General features: G+C 34.4%; 2 protein-coding genes across 3 annotated transcripts; both read right to left on the bottom strand.

The window, feature by feature from the left end:
- Positions 1 to 1,221: 1,221 nt before the first annotated feature.
- Positions 1,222 to 5,066, bottom strand: LOC130805147 (pentatricopeptide repeat-containing protein At5g61800-like). 2 transcript variants are annotated; one of them, XM_057669820.1, is made up of 2 exons: positions 4,847 to 5,066; positions 1,222 to 4,036 (listed from the first exon to the last, which is right to left on the bottom strand). In XM_057669820.1, the coding sequence occupies exon 2, from the start codon at positions 3,820 to 3,822 to the stop codon at positions 2,260 to 2,262; it is 1,563 nt and encodes a 520-aa protein (XP_057525803.1). In that variant the 5' UTR covers positions 3,823 to 4,036; positions 4,847 to 5,066; the 3' UTR covers positions 1,222 to 2,259. The 2 variants fall into 2 exon arrangements, with proteins under 2 accessions (XP_057525803.1, XP_057525795.1); XM_057669812.1 differs by having other exon boundaries at positions 1,222 to 4,547; positions 4,847 to 5,055.
- A 7,196-nt stretch (positions 5,067 to 12,262) lies between these two features.
- On the bottom strand, positions 12,263 to 15,056 carry LOC130805176 (EID1-like F-box protein 2). Its single transcript, XM_057669849.1, has 3 exons — positions 14,707 to 15,056; positions 13,283 to 14,058; positions 12,263 to 12,611 (listed from the first exon to the last, which is right to left on the bottom strand). The coding sequence occupies exon 2, from the start codon at positions 14,045 to 14,047 to the stop codon at positions 13,301 to 13,303; it is 747 nt and encodes a 248-aa protein (XP_057525832.1). The 5' UTR covers positions 14,048 to 14,058; positions 14,707 to 15,056; the 3' UTR covers positions 12,263 to 12,611; positions 13,283 to 13,300.
- Between the last annotated feature and the right edge of the window lie 1,556 nt (positions 15,057 to 16,612).

The following is a 16,612-nucleotide window of genomic DNA, read 5'->3' as shown; positions in this document are numbered from 1 at the left end:
GTTGTGTCAAAGTTTAGAAAACAAATATGCAAATTAGTGATGAATGACAAAAATAAAGTAAATAATCAAGACAAAAATTTAAGATGGTTCATCAATCTTGGGCTACATCCACCATCTAGCCTAGGATTATATTAATGTGTTTAAAGAAGAAAATACAAAACTTGAAGGAATTACAATGGAGTATTAGTGTGATAAGAGAGGAGCTTAAAATAGGGAGTATTCTTGAGCAAGTAAGGTAGCTCACTAATGAGACTTTGGGTACTACTAATAAGGTCCTAAGTCTTGTGTATATATAGCAAATAATGAGGCCTTTAGTATTACAAGGGGGCAACAAGTGAAAAGAAACAAACAAGACCAGCCAGTAGCTTCCAGCAGGTCACGAAAAACAGCCAGTAGCGCTGCTCAACCTGGGGCTCGGTCGAGTGGTAGGTCGAGCAAGGTTCAGCAGTCCCTCTGTGCACATTTCTTTCCTCTTTTGTGTATGTTACGGTCTCCAATGCTCTTGCAAGTTGCAACTTGAACCTAGGACTGAATTCTTGCACCTTTAGCCTTCACATGTAAAGATTTACACCCATAGTATCATGTACTTTGGATTTCCAACAAACCAAATCACCAACATGTGATACATTGTCCTCTTCTTACCTTCACTAACTAAAATGATTAATTAACTTAATCATGTTTTAATTACTTGGTAACACAAGTCACCAATGATCCTAACATACCATAAATATTAATTGGGTTGAATGAGACTTTGGGGAGGACAGCAGACAGAGCAAGAAAACACCTAACAAACAAGAAATCAAAATGGACAGTACCTTTTCCAACGTGAATTTTGATTGCAGAATATCCAGCTCAAAAGTGTAGAAGTGCACCAAGATAGGGTCCTTCACACTCCTAGTCTTGCAGACAATCAACCTCCTCAATTTTAGTAATGTTGACTGGCTCACAATCACACAGTTTGATCACTAACTTACCCAAGAAACCAATTCTTGGTTCTCAGGCCAGCCCTCAGTCTCCCCTTATTGGCTTCACTCACCAATTAGAATGACTTCACACTCTTCCCTCTGAGTTCCACTCAATGACTAGGAAGTGTTACACTCTAGATTGTTCCACAATCTAGAAAATCAGAAAATGTTCCACACTTTCTTGCAATGGCTGATTAACAAACAATATGCACACACAAGGAAACAGAAGGAGGAGGAATTTCAACACTTAGAACAGTTTTGTGAAAAATGAAATCTGATTATTAAGAATGAATTCTAAACTCTGTTTGTACAAGAGGAGCATCCTATATATAAGTTTCTATGCTCAACGGCTAGTTTTCTAACTGCCTATTACATCACGTGCCATACATCATATGCTAAAAATAGAAACAGAAACTAGGCTAGGTATAGGCATTCTGATCAGCTGCCTGATCAGCTGACTGGGCCTCCTTGTGCTAGGTCCTCAGTGAGCTGCGTGCACTATCAGCATGGTCCTTGGGCCTTGGTGGCTTGGTCCATGTACATAGATGTTGTTTCCTTGGTTTCTCAGGTCCTGGCTTGTCTGGTTTAGGCTCAGGTGATGGTGCAAGGTAGGCTGGCAGGCAGATGGTTGGCTGGCAATTGACCCTTTATTTGCTGCGGTTGTTTGTCCTATTTGCTGCGGTTCTTGGATGTTTTTCTGGTTTATTTGCCCTATTTGCTGCGGTTCTTGGTTGCTTTGAGAACTTGATGTTGCTATTGACTTCATTGCTTGGTCTTTGTCTTGACTTTGTACTTGATCATGGTCATGAAATGTCTCAAGCCTTGAGCTATGCACACATGGTTCAAGAAGCAATATCATATCTTGCAGAATGCAGAAGACAAAATGGTGGTAAACCCTTTATACTCAAAAACAAGACAACCCAAACAAAGTCTAGAGAACTTCTGTGCTTACTGCATTTTATTTGATGTTAATCTCCTCAATCCCTCAAAAATGACTTTTTCTTCATCATATTCCAATGTTGCATCACATATATAAAGCATCGATTGGAGTTTGAAGTATTATCCAGTTGCATCTGTCAGATGGAGAAGGTCAAAATGTTCCATAAAGTTTGATTGACCAAAACAGGAAAGATAATCAACCAAAGGTTGCCAACATATGTTAGCTTTTACTATCGCAAAAGCTTTGGGATTTTGGGGATTAAGGCATTGGCATTGTTGGGATTTGGGAATGACGCTTTGCCATTGTTTTGTTTTTACTATTGTGAAGCTTTAAACTGATGCTTTACAAGAGAACTCAATATGATATATATATCTCATCCATTTGTGGATGTAAATCATCACCAGCTATAAACTCATGAGTAATGCCGTTCAATTTAATCCAACTACAAGCAGCATTTTTCTTAATCCTTCTAGTCTTTATAGAGCTCCGTGTTTTGACTACATCATCCCACATATAAGCATTAGCATAAATGTCAACCATTACCGAGTAAAGCCCACCATCTTTAGGATTCAACTTCTGCATTTGCTTAGCGGCTTCCTCTGCAACTTCAACCATCCCATGTTTTCTGCAGCCTGCAAGCAAAGCTCCCCAAGTATAGATGTCACCTTGAATTGGCATATTTTCTATCATCTCCAATGCTTCTCCAATTAAACCAGCACGTCCAAATAGATCAGCCATGCAACCGTAGTGCTTTAGCTCTTGACGAACTCCATAAATAGTTTCCATATTTTGAAAATGTTTACGAGCTTCACAAACTAGGCCTGCATGGCTGCAAGCAACCAAAATTGCTAAGAAGCTAACACCATCTGGTCGAACTCCAGCCTTTATCATCTTGGAGAAGTACTCCAAGCATGCTTTGCCTTGGCCGTGTACAGCAAGCCCCATCAACAAAGCATTCCATGTGAACAAATTTTTCTTAGAGCTTGATTCAAATAAATAAACGGCATCCTCAATGCAGCCACACTTGGCATATAAGTCCACCAAGGCAGTTAATAAGTAAGAATCAATTTGAATTCCATTCTGAATTACATAATCATGAACTATTCTGCCCTGCTCCAGATCTCCAAGTTGAGCACAGGCAGACAGAACAGAAACAAGGGCAATATTATCGGGATGAATTCCAGTTGATGATTGAAGCAAGCAATTGAAGAAATCAATGGCCTCCTGACATTCCTTCATTTGAGCATACCCAGAAATCATAGTGCCCCATGAAACAGCATCACGATTATCCATTTTATCAAAGAGCAGACGAGCTTGTTCAATGTTTCCCGCCTTCACAAAGCCATCAATCAACGTATTATATGATATGGTATCTTTATGATCATTTTCCTCAAATAACAAACAAGCATCACTGAGGCGGTCTAATATAGCATAGACATGAACTATGGAATTGAGAACAAAAATGTCAGAAATGAAGCCAGACTTCACGGTCAGGGAATGTAGGGAAGCAGCGATTGAAGGGGCACGGAGAATACAAGAGGCCTTAATGGCAAAAGGGTAAGTGTGAAAATCAGGGGGGACTGAAGCACGTCGCATATCTTTGTATAGTACAAGCGCTGATGCAGGAGCAGAAAAGAGGTTATGAATGCGCATCATTGTGTTGTAGCAGAAAGTAGTAGGTGATCTTATAAGGCTGAAGACAAAAACTGCATAGGTAGCCATAGTTGAAGAAGCTACAATAGGTGTAGAACCAGCTAGGCGGCTAATTTTACCAAGAATGTTTGGAAGAAGGAAACATGGATGCAGAGTCAGGATACCTGTAGTGGTGGCATAGGCATGAATTTGAAGGAGCTGTGTGAAGGTTTTACAATGTTTAAGTGAATCTGATATGAATTGTTTAGCCATTGAAAAGATCATCCTCCCAGCAACACTATCTTTTTATTCTCCATCATCTATTTTCATCACAGTTCAGATTTGGACAATTCTCCAAGATGAAGCCTTACAAATTGTCGAATTAGCAAAAACCAATTGCAGATCAGTTTGCCCAAGGGACACTTAAGTCTACTATAGTATCGGAACAACACACTTCCATCACACTAAGTGTGCAAAGTCTCTTAGGCTAATATAATAGCTGAAACAACATCAGGAAAACAAAAATCAACTTTTACATGATAAAATTAGTGCACTATGTCCGTTTTCAATGGGGCTAAAGATTTGCAGTTCTTTGGTTTCATTATAAAATTGATCATATCAAAATAACTCATTAAATCATATGCACTCTTATTCATGTAAGGTAGCATAACATATTTGCTACTAAGGGTCAATCAAAAACAACCTCTTTGCTATCACTTATAAGGAGTAATATTGCATAAATCACACCCAAAACCCCGCATAGGTGGGATACATTTATGGCCTTATGGGTCGTTTGGTAATCAATCATCCCTTATTTCTCTAGTCAAGATTACTGAAAATTGTTCACTGCCACTGCCAAGTACCAAACAACCCATTGATGAACTACCATGCAACACTACAAAATCTTCATTGAAATGGACCATATTCTACAACTAATACTGACTATAATGGCTGCTACAAAAGCATCAATCAAGCGCCTTCTGTATGTAACCAAAAGCCAAGCCAAAAACCTATTATAGGGCAATATTATCTTTAAACTAATCATAATCCATAAAAGAGGAATACAAAGATAGATAATAAACAAAAATACAGGCAATAACAATATCAAAATTTTTAAAAAGGAATAATTTAAAGCATCATTAAAACAATAATTTTCATAATCAAGTGTTTCTGTGTTTGGAGAAATGAAATAGTGACTCCAGTCTCCAGATGATAGTGGCAAAGGGAAGCAACAAAAACCGAATAGAGAGAAAACAGAAAATGATAAGTCAATAATCATTTAAAAATGAACGAAAACAATAAAATTTACCCAGAAAATTAAACCATCAACAGCAACAGCAATCTTTCCAAATCCAAGCAAGTGTATTCTAGGGTTTAATTCTGATGATGTAAACTAGAACTCTAAGTATATTGGATTTAAGATTTGATATCAAAATCAATCGAAAGATGATTCCTCTGGTGATTTTCGAAAAACAGTCTAAAACTCTATTCACAACTTAGAACTTAATTTTTGTAAACAAATTTGGAGTATCAAAAAAAACAACCCTCATTAGTCATTAGTAATTTATAGTAATTTTTGTAAACAAATTTATAGTAATGACTAATAAATGACCATTGCAAGTGCACTAAATAACACATTTTGTGTAACTTAAGTTTTTTTATATTTTATTTAGGCAAAATGTTAAAAAAATATCTAACATAAACCCAACTTTGCAAATAACTACCTTAAATAAAAAATTTTGCAAAAAACTACCTTACATAATACAATATTTTGCAAAAGACTACATTGTAACGGAATTAGGCGTTTGACCGGTAATTTTGACGTTGACCAGCACGTGCCAGTCACGTGTTACCCTTATTAACCTAATTCTCCTTTCTCCCAAATTCGCAGCACTCAATTCTGCTATCTCCCAGCCATTCTTCCTGAAGCTTTCACCTTCTCATTTCGGTCCCATCCAGCTCGTAAGATCAAGTTCATTGGAATTTCTAAGCAAATCCGGTATGTACTACTAATTAATTATGGTTTTGTTCTTCTTTGTTGCATCTTAGTTCGTTTTCAGATTTGCTTCCTCCTGCTGCGTTTTTTGTATTTGAAATTGTTGTTTCATATCTTTTAATTTGTAATTTGATTGTTGTTGTATCTGAATACTGTATTAGGGTTCTTAAAATTAGCTATATCAATCCGTAAGAATTAGCTAAGATGAAGAAATTGACAATCCGTAAAAAAGCCATTGATTCGAAAAAGAAGCAGTGTGAGTTGTCAACTGAGGTGGGTAATGTAAGGGTAGATGATGTCTTGATTGAAAGTTCTGAGTTGGTTTTAGCAAATGTAGATGGTAATGCTGATGAGGTTGAGGATAGTAGTAGTGATGATGATTATACATGTGTTAATGAAGATGAATATGAGGATGATTCTGATTTGTTTGCGGAAAATGTAGTTTATGGTCTTGATGATGTGTTTATAGATGATGAGGAAATTAGGTTGATATTAGATAAGGAGGTTGATGAGCAAAACAACACAGACATGTACTTTAATGATGATGAACCGCAGTCTGATGATTATGATTTGAGTGCCTTGAATGATGATGAGGAAGGTATATGCAGCTATCCTACATTCAACCCTGAGGTTGATTTCAAGGGTAAGATTAATTTGTCTTTAGGCCTTAAGTTTCCTTCGACATATGTGTTTAGAAAAGCACTAAGGTACCATGCTATTGAATGTGGTTACAATTATTATTACCTGCATAATGGTACAAATAGGATCAGTGTGTATTGCTACAACAGATGCGATTGCATGAAATTGAAAGGTAGAATTGTGAACTGTGTTTGTGGGAAGGAGAAGAAGTGTTATTTTAAGGTTCATGCCGTGAAATTGAAAGATGAGGAGACAGTTCAAATAAGGAGTTATTTTCCAAACCACACATGTGGTCACCAACACCAAAATAAGAAAGTCACTGCTTTGTATTTAGCTGAGAAATACATAGATGATTGGAGGGACAATCCAACTTGGGAATTAAAGGCATTTAAGAAACGGGTTAATAGAGAGTTAGGTTGTGAAGTGAAGTATTCTAAGTGTTACATGGCTAAAAGAATTGCAATGAAAATGCTATATGGTGATGCTAGTGAAGAGTATAGCAGGGTTTGGGATTATGCGGAAGCAATAAGGACGTTTAATCCAGGAAGCACAGCAATCGTTAAATGCATTGGAATAGACACACACCCACCTTTGTTCCAAAGGATGTATATATGCTTGACAGCGTGTAAGGAGGGGTTTGTAGCTGGCTGTAGGCCTATTATAGGTGTTGATGGGGCACATCTGAAGGGAAAATTCCCTGGGGTTTTGTTGACTGCTGTTGGTAAAGATGGGAACAATAATATCTTTCCCATTGCATGGGCAGTGGTTGAAACTGAAAATGTAGAAACATGGATTTGGTTTCTAAATCTTCTGGTGGAAGACCTTAGGTCGGTAACTGCATCGAGTAGTTGGGTTCAAGCAGAAGGTGAAGCTTTCACCTTCATGAGCGATAGGCAAAAGGTAATTTCTTGTTAATACGTTTCTTGTTTCAAATGTAACTAATGTTATAACCCTAAAAAAACTTGTGTAAAATGCAGGGTTTGGTTGAAGCTTTGAACTCAGTGGTTCCTGAATGTGAAATTAGGTTCTGCTGTAGACATATATGGGCGAACTTCAAGATCAAGTTCCCTGGAGAGTTGTTCAAACAACACTTTTGGAGTGCAGCCAGAGCCTACAACAAGGTATGGAATCATTTATGTTTATAGAATCATTTAGATACAGAAATGAATGTAATGTCAAACTAATTAGTAACAATTTACGTTACAGAATCATTTTGATAGAGAAATGAATGTAATAAAGAATATTTCTATTGACGCATATGCATATCTAGCTGCTATTCCTGCAAAACATTGGGCTAGGCATGCTTTTTGTAGTAGGAGTAAGTCTGGGATGTTATTGAACAATATTTGTGAGGCATTCAACAATGTGTTAGTAGAAGCAAGGGCGAAGCCTATAATTTCTCTAATGGAGTGGATTAGGAGATATGTAATGCAACGAAGCGCAGCCAAAAGGGAAGGGTTGAGTAACTTTCAAGGTGAGTTGATGCCAGCTATCACTAAAATTATTGAAAAAAATGCAAAAGAAATATATGGTTTAAGGGTAATCCCAGTGGATGTGTATGAGTTTGAGGTGGATGATATTGAAGACTGTTACGTTGTAAACTTGGCCAATAGAACTTGCCATTGTGGAAGTTGGGACGTTATAGGGATTCCTTGCAAACATGTCGTTGCTTGTATTGTGCTTAGAAAATTAGATGCCAAAGACTTTGTCCACGAGGCGTATCTCGTAGAAACGTATCGAAAAACGTATAGTCCAAAGTTTTATGGTATGCCAGGACACAAAATGTGGCCAACAACCACTTTAGCCAAACCACTTCCTCCACCATATCGAAAGATGCCTGGAAGGCCTAACAAGAGGAAGAGAAAGAAGGAAGTTGGTGAAGGTAAAGGAGGTAAGAGTGATGTATCCAAAGTTAAAGAATTCAAGCAACGGAGATGTGGTAATTGCGGTGACCTAGGTCACTACAAAAAGGGCTGCAAGAATCCACCGAAACCACCACCAACAAAGACCCAGTCAAAAGGTGGAAGTCCTAAAATGGGAACCTCTTCTACTCAACAATCTACAACGAATGATGTGCCTAGCTTCAGTGGTCAACAACAAACGCAGTTAAATGCATCTACTTCATGTGTAATGGATCAAACTAGTCAAATATAGATTTGTACTATGTTGAATTAAGTTGCTGTACCCTGTAATGTTGAATTTAGTTAATTGTATTTTAGCAAATGAATGTTGAACTAAGAATGTAATGTTGCTGTACCCTGTATTTGAATACTTAAGTTGATTCATTCAGAATGTACTGATCATGTGGTGCAAATGTGTTTGAATTGTGTTGATGTATCAAAAGTTTGAATCAGCAAATTGAATCAGTATGCAATGTTTCTGTGTTTGAACTGATCATGTGCAGCAATGTTTCTGTACTATCAGCAAATCAGCAAATCAGCAAATCAGCAATTGAACTGAAATTGTCGATTTAAATGAAGTAGATGTGCTGCTGTTTGAACTGATCAGTAATGTGCAGCAATGTGTACTATCAGTTTCTGTTTTTGAATCAAATCAGTAATGTGTTATTCATGAACTGATCAATGTGTTTGATTTGAACTGATCAATGTATTAATGCAGCAACGTTTAGTGTTCAATGTTTAGTATGCAGCATGTATGCAAGAGAGCCATGTTTAGTGTTCATAAGTATGCAAGTGAGCCATGTATTAATGCAGCATGTTTAGTGTTCAATGTTGAACTGATCATCAAACACATCAGTTCATCAGTTCATCAGCAAACACACAGCAAATACTGATCATAATTGTACTATGTTGAATTTAGTTAATTGTACTATGTTGAATTAATTGTACTGATCATTGTTGTACTGATCATTCAGAATTGAACTGATCAGTTGTATCAGGATCCTTCGAACTGATCATGTGCAGCAATGGTCCTAAGTTCCTGAGTATGTTCAATGTTCAGCAAAACAATTCAATGTTCATAAGTATGCAGCATGTATTAATTCATTCATTTTAGTGTTCAATGTTGATTTTGAACTGATCATCAAACACATCACCAACAGAATATGTACACAGCACATAATTTTAGTGTTCAATGTTCATAATTTTAGTGTTCAATGCAATTGAGCCTTGACTAATACACAGCACAGCACAGCAATTGAGCTGAAGTTTATTATGCACAGCAACCACAGAATATGTACCCTGTTTGAACTAAGTTCTTGAACTAGATGTAATCAAATCATTATTGGAATCAGTTGTACTGTGTGTTTGAATCAATACCTACTGAAGTTGAATATGTGCAGCAAATGTGTTTGAATCAGTAATGTGTTTGAATCAACAAATTGAATCAGTATGCAGCAAATCATTAATTGTGTTGTGCAGCAATGTGTTTGAATCAGTAATGAACTGATCATGTGGAGCAAAAGTGAGCCTTGACTAATCAGTAATTGAACTAAAATCAGCCATTTCAGGTTGTGCAGCAATGTGTTTGAATCAGTAATGAACTGATCATGTGTTTGAATCAGGTTGTGCATCCTTGACTAATACACAGCACAGCACAGAAAACACCAACAATTACGCTAATATCCAAATCAAGACCAACAACAACAATTGGCACAGCACAGAACAAAAAACACCAACAGAAAAACACAGCACAGCACAGCCTTGACTAAAAAGTTAATTCATTCATCATCATCATGTTACAATATCCAAATCAATGTTACAAAACACCAACAGAAATCTTGATTTTTACAAGAAACACCAACAGAAAACAAAACAAAAACCCTAATACAAAGCTTTTAATATGATTTCCATGCTCCCTCTCATTCATCCATTTCTTCTTAATCATTTTAATTTCTGAAAAAGCTTGTTCCTTTTCATGTTCCAAGCAAGATATCCTTGATGTCAAAATCTTGATTTCGGTTGCCAATTGTCGCTTTTCCTCCACAAGCTTGTTAGTGAGTTTTCTTTGCCAAACAGCCATTTCAGGTTCATCAACCCATTTAAACTTTTTGCAACCCCTCGATTTTGTATCAAGATCATAAAAAACGCAAGTATTAAACCTTCTTCCAGGATTTTCCTTGGTCCATGAAACCCTCCTTGCAAAGGGAACTCCACACCCACATTTTTCAATTGAAGAATTTTCGCTTGAAGAACAAGAAGACATAGCTGATTAATTGGAAGAAAACGATGATCTTTGAATGAATTAGAGATTTAGGGTTCTTCGCTGCGAATTAAATGAAAGAAAGCTGTGAATTGAAACGAAGAAGATTTAGGGTTCTTCGCTGCGAAGAAGAAGGAATGAAAGCAGTACTTCGAATGCTCTGAATTGAAAAGAAGACGATTTTAGGTTAATAAAGGGACCACGTGCAAGGCACGTGATGGTCAACGGTTAAAAATGCCGGTCAAACGCCAAATTCCGTTACAAGGTACTCTTTTGCAAAAAAATGGATTATGTAAGGTAGTTTTTTGCAAATTTTTTTATTTAAGGTAGTTATTTGCAAAGTTGGGTTTATGTTAGGTAGTTTTTTAACATTTTGCCTTTTATTTATTAATTTATCTATATTTAATTATTTTTTATTATTAAGTAAGTGTTGAAGGTTTATTAACGTAATTGAGTTAGAGTATGTTTGAATTGTTAAAGAAGTGCATCAAATATCAATCATCTTCTCTTTTATCATGCTTATATTAGTAAAAAGTTTACCAAAAAAAAATGGTAAATTTCACTCTTATCAGCCCTTTTAAATACGCTATAAGTAAAAGCTTTAAATGCTTGCTAAATTTTGTTAAATTTTAGAGTATTTTTAGTAGTATAAAAAGGATGCTTATCACTTGTATTTTTCTCATCCCATCATAATATCTTTGAGTGGTAAAGTAAAACTAGAGTAATATTTTAGAGTGAGTTGTAAAAAACATAAGAGTGAGCTACTACAATATAGTAGTAATATATATAATGTCTTCTTATACGTTTCTAGTGCTATTAATATTACTTTGAGCATGAATTGATCAATATCACTATAAATTTTATTGTCCACATTATTATTGTTTTTCCTTCCACATAAATATAACCCAAAATTTATGTGCATGCGTAAAATTTAAAAAATTTATTAAACTATTTGAATAATTTATTGGGTTCTTTTCTAGTATGTTGTTGGATTCTATTGAACATGTTGGATATATGCAAATGTTTTGAGCATGTTGTTGCATACTAAAGTATATTTGGGCATTTTTGAGTGTGGTTGAGTATGTTTGACTAGGTTTGAGAGTATTTTGAGGTATGCCAATGATGTTTTTGCGATAATGAGGAAAGAACACATTGTAATGTATTCATCGATTGTTATCATTTCAAACAAATATGACTCAAGTTTTTTTTGGTAGCTCACTCCCTTATATTTTGTATTCATTTTCGATAATGTAGAATAGTTTTGAAATATTGGTGATGATAACAATTTTCAACTTTATTTTTCCCATTTTGAATTCTCAAGCTATGATTAAAAATATTCAAAACTTTAAAAAAAAAATATTAAAAATTAATTTAGTCTAAACCAAAAGCTAATCCCAAATTCCTAATTAATAAAACTATATTTGGCACCATTAATCTCTCTTTGCCCTATATCATCTTTTTTTAAAAAAAATTGATTTTTAAACTCCCAAGTCCCAACTTGAAGGGCTTTGATCATAAAAATCTTAAATTTATAATTTTATATAAATATCTCAACTAATTATAAAAATCTTAAATTTGTATTTCATATAAATATCTCAACTTTAGAAAGTATCTTATTCTATAACTCCCAACTTCTAGGTTTGTATTTATATAAAAATTAAGTTTATGTTTGACAAATAGTCGTGACTTGTGAATTGTGATTAAACTAGGACTTCTACAACTGTCTCAAGAACAAACTTTAAACTAATTTATTAATTTTACATACTCTTAATCTATGACTCAATCTGTGCATTACCGAGTTACGTAGCAAAATCCCACACTTTTTGAGTGTATTTGCTCTCCGATATCGAATAGCTTACACGCAATAAGGGTATGATTAGTCTTGCGAGCATCACACGAGCTGAATGTAGTACAACCACCAAAAAAGCCTACAACGAAAGCTCATTTACATTCCATGAAAATCGCCTGAACTATTATCAAACATTTCGTTTCGTAGATAGCTACATAAGATCTGCATTTGATATACATAATGGAATTGCAATGTACAAACATTTTTAAACAAGGCTTCTCTTTTATTCACTTAAAATAGACCACTCACCCAATATACAGGACCAGCTGAGCTTCCTATGGCGACTGCCTATATAACCTCGGCAGGTATGTTTCTAGATGTCGAATAGCATTTTTTTTTCCCTTGGCATGTTTAGAGACCCCGCACAAGCTAGAATCAAGCTCTCTTTAAGTCTCAAACGAATTTAGTACAAGTACAATGTCTGCTTGCCTGCAAGCAAAGTGTTTAAAGTCTTTAAGACCAGACCAAGACCAGATCACTATATTCAATTCATCTTATAGTCTAGAAATCTATTCACAACATTGACAACAAAGTTCTAGCAAAGGATAGAAAGCAGCATCTTACAAAAGAGGTAAGATGACACCAAAAGAGAATTTCCTTGGAATAAGACATTGTCGGCCTGTCGCCCAACAGATAAATAAGGCTAGAACGGAACAAAACCTTGTATACAATCCAAGTACTCTAATTGCTAAGAGAAGGGGAGAGAAAAGCAAATCAACAAAGCAATTGAAAGAGCAACAACCACAGCAGTAAGTAGGATTCATACAACCTACATCTAGATTATTCAGCTTGCCTTTTTTCTTGTACTGCATATAGGTATATGCTTAGAAGTCTGTAAGAAGCACACATAACCTTATACATCTTCACTTCAACACAAGGTCCTTTCATTATGTGCATTTTCATTGAATTCAGCAGTTCTCATTCAGTCATAGTTCTTGTTAATCCTATTCCCATATATTCAATAAACTTCCCTTTCCCTACCATACCGACATGCTTGGGGTTTAACCAAAATTAGAGATTGACATTGACAAAAGAATTTTGGGCAATATACAGTAGCACAAAGAACTACCAAGTATTGCTGCATTTAAAGCAAACAGTACCTGTAACTCAGTTGAACATTACTCGAATTCAGATGCTTCCTCGGATTCAGACAAGGGCAATAAAGTGCAGATTCCAATCATGTGACCATTGAGGCAAACAAAATATTCGATGCAATCTTCATAAGCTCCTAATCTACAACTAGCACTTTGGGGGATCATTTTTGCTGCCTGCATACTCCATAGTTTTGCTTTACAATAAGGACACAACTCTGTTGAGTGAAGTTGGGCACCTCTTTTGATCAGCAACTTACGAACTTTTGACATAGAAAAGGACTTAAACATGCCCCTAAAAAATCCAATGTCCCCATCTTCCCCCTGGTCTAGATGTTCGCAAGGATCCGAGACATATAAAACATCTGATCTGCACTGTGGCAAAAGAAAACTCTTTCCTGAAGTTCTAGAGAACCGAGTTCTGTATACAAAATGACCAGGAATATTAACGTTATTAAATAAGCCACCTTTGGTACACCCTGAACAGTATACAAGCAATTTTCCAAGCGCCCTCCAACTCCCATCAACGCTATGGCTACCAGAAGATTGCAGATCAAGCATCATCTTGGGAGCTCTAGTCTTACAAAACTCTTTCCACAATACTCTCTTTGCAAAATCATCAAACCATTTACAAGCACAAGAGAAGGATGCAATCAACTTAGGGTTCCAATTAAGCCGTTCAAAAACAAGAAGAATCACATCTTCAGGTAGATGCCCTTTAATACACGCACAACTAGCTGAGTGTATGCACCGATACTGTTTTGACAAAGGCATGTCTTTATAATCTACAATCCAAAAAACACAAATTCACACACACGCACAAACAAGTGATTAGAACACTTAAAAATGGTGATCAGTTTTTAAGCTTGTAAGTGATTAAATATATAGGTAAAGCATGTATTTAGCTGCTGAAATAGCTGAATAAACAAATTGGACTTCCAATGTTTATGCCATGAGTGGCAAGCTTAAATATAACGGTAATCATTCAGGTCATTGGATTGGTTCTGGGTCATTTTTTTGGTATAGTGTACTAAGTTGGTATGTAATAGTATTTCATTTTATGTTCGGGCTGGCTTTCAGTTTGGATCATATTTGGGTTTTTTTTAATTTTGACAAACTTGAACACCTCTAATTATGGATATTAAAATTCAATGGCTTTCTGTTTTTTCTATTTAGTTGGATGTAGCATGCTTATTTTGACTCATAAGGTTACTCTAATTTGAAAATTTTCGGGATTAATTCATTCAATCACTTCGAAGTTTGTTCCTTAGATTAAATATCAATTAAATATAACAATGCAAAACCAAATCAAATATAGACCCAGAACAATTACAGTAGAAACAAAGTTTCAAACTGTACACAATAAGTAATCACTACAAAATTTAGAAATAATTGGAATTATATGAATGAATGCAATTGACTAAACAACTAACCTTGCAGAAATAATTGAAAACGAGCAAAACAATGCAGCCGTCCGCAAGAGAAAGATCAAGAAAAAAGAGAACTTGAGATTAAAGAGAAAATAAAGCAATTATACAGATAACTCTGAGCTTGAGGCGTGGAGTGAATTTCGGATTCGTAAACAATAAAACAAGGAAAAAATGAGTAAATGTGAAGTCTGAGGCTGAACAACAAAGATGAGGAGCAGGTAGACACAAATTGTAAGATAATTGAATTTATCGTCTTGATCAAGAACCCTAATAGAGTTTGATGGGAAATTGGGGAAGAAGAAGAAACGCAGATGAATAGGGACGGACAGAGACAAGTATTACTCATATAGATAAAGAGAATTACTCATATAGACAGAGATTTAGAATTTTTGAACGGAAAAGTCTTATTAAATAACGGTTATCTGTGAGGTTAATAAATCACGATAAGATGTGATGTGAAAATTATTTTTTTAAATTTATTTTTTTGATTTTATTTATTTTAATATTATTTTTTTGTCTTTTTATAATGATTTACAAATCACGGTTATTGATTAGAAATTTTTGATTTAAAAGAGTCAAACAGAGAGAAAATACCCTTGTCATTCGTTTAATAATACTCTTTGTAAATCGCTATAATTCCCTTTTTTTTTAATTACACTTAAATTTTAAACGATTTCACCGAAAGATGCGTTTTATAAAATCACACATGGGTTAAATATTTCAAAAATCACAAATTTTTATGAAAAAATCTATTAATTAGCAAATACTTCAACATAAAAAAGTAAAAAAAAAAAAATTTAATTGGAAATTTTATGTACATTTTAAAAATATAACATTTTAAGAAAATTTAAAAGAACATATTTAATTGTGATACTAACTTTAATTAGCAAATACTCATATATTAAGGAATAAGTTGATACTAATTTAGATAATAATTATCGTAAATCGTTATGAGAATGTCATGCGGAATTTTACAATTTTTTATTAGATTGTATGATATATGATACTTCACTTAAACGTAAATTTGTAAACAAATTCGGATTTGTTAGAGGCCAACCACAATATATCTATCTATCTATCTATATATCATGAGACAACCGCAAAATCTATTTCACGACTAAAAATATGAAACAATCTCTCTAAATTAATAACAAACTCTATTCGCTCCTTAATGAAGTTCTTACAATGTATATTCTCATGAATTTTAAAAAATAAAACCTTTTTGATAGTGGATATATTATTTTATTGAATAATAAATTTGATTGAGAAAAAGTGAGTATCATAGACATTAAAAAAAACTATTAAAGAAAGATAAGGAAAAAATATGAAGAACACAACTAATAAAAAATTATTTTATAAAGTTAGTGAGAAATATGTAGGGACCATAAAAAATATAAAAATGTTAAAATAAAGTTAGTAGAAGATATGTAAGGACCATAAACATTATTTAAATATTAAAATGAGAATTAACAAAGTTATTTTTAATAGTGGATATATAAATAGAAAAATTTTTTATAAGAATAACAAATAAAATACCACAAAATGGCAAATGAAAACTTTTTTGAAGAATGAAGGGAGTAACTGTTATGATTGTATAGTTAGCCCAACACATAGAGTTTATTCTTGTATACATTCAACCTACATTGTCAATAAGGAAATCAAGAGAAACAATTTTCTCAACATGGTATCAGAGCAAAATTAATCTTCTTTCTACCCTATTTCAAAATTTTGCCGCTTAGGTTACATACCTTTCTTCCATTGATTTCAGCCGGCAATAATATTTTGGTTTAATGAAAATCAAGTAATGGGTTTGGAAATCTAATAATACTACTGCTATGTCGGTGGTTATAGGTTTTTCAATTACTTTAATTTACTTCTTACTTTGATAAACTACTATTGCTATTATTAT

This window comes from Amaranthus tricolor, chromosome 1 (genome assembly GCF_026212465.1).
Source record: "Amaranthus tricolor cultivar Red isolate AtriRed21 chromosome 1, ASM2621246v1, whole genome shotgun sequence".
Lineage (NCBI taxonomy): Eukaryota > Viridiplantae > Streptophyta > Magnoliopsida > Caryophyllales > Amaranthaceae > Amaranthus > Amaranthus tricolor.
This window is presented reverse-complemented; position numbering and strand designations above follow the sequence as displayed.

Bases quoted from the DNA above. Each gene is read 5' to 3' on its own strand.
- LOC130805147 (XM_057669820.1), bottom strand. From the start codon at position 3,822: ATGATCTTTTCAATGGCTAAACAATTCATATCAGATTCACTTAAACAT.
- LOC130805176 (XM_057669849.1), bottom strand. From the start codon at position 14,047: ATGCCTTTGTCAAAACAGTATCGGTGCATACACTCAGCTAGTTGTGCG.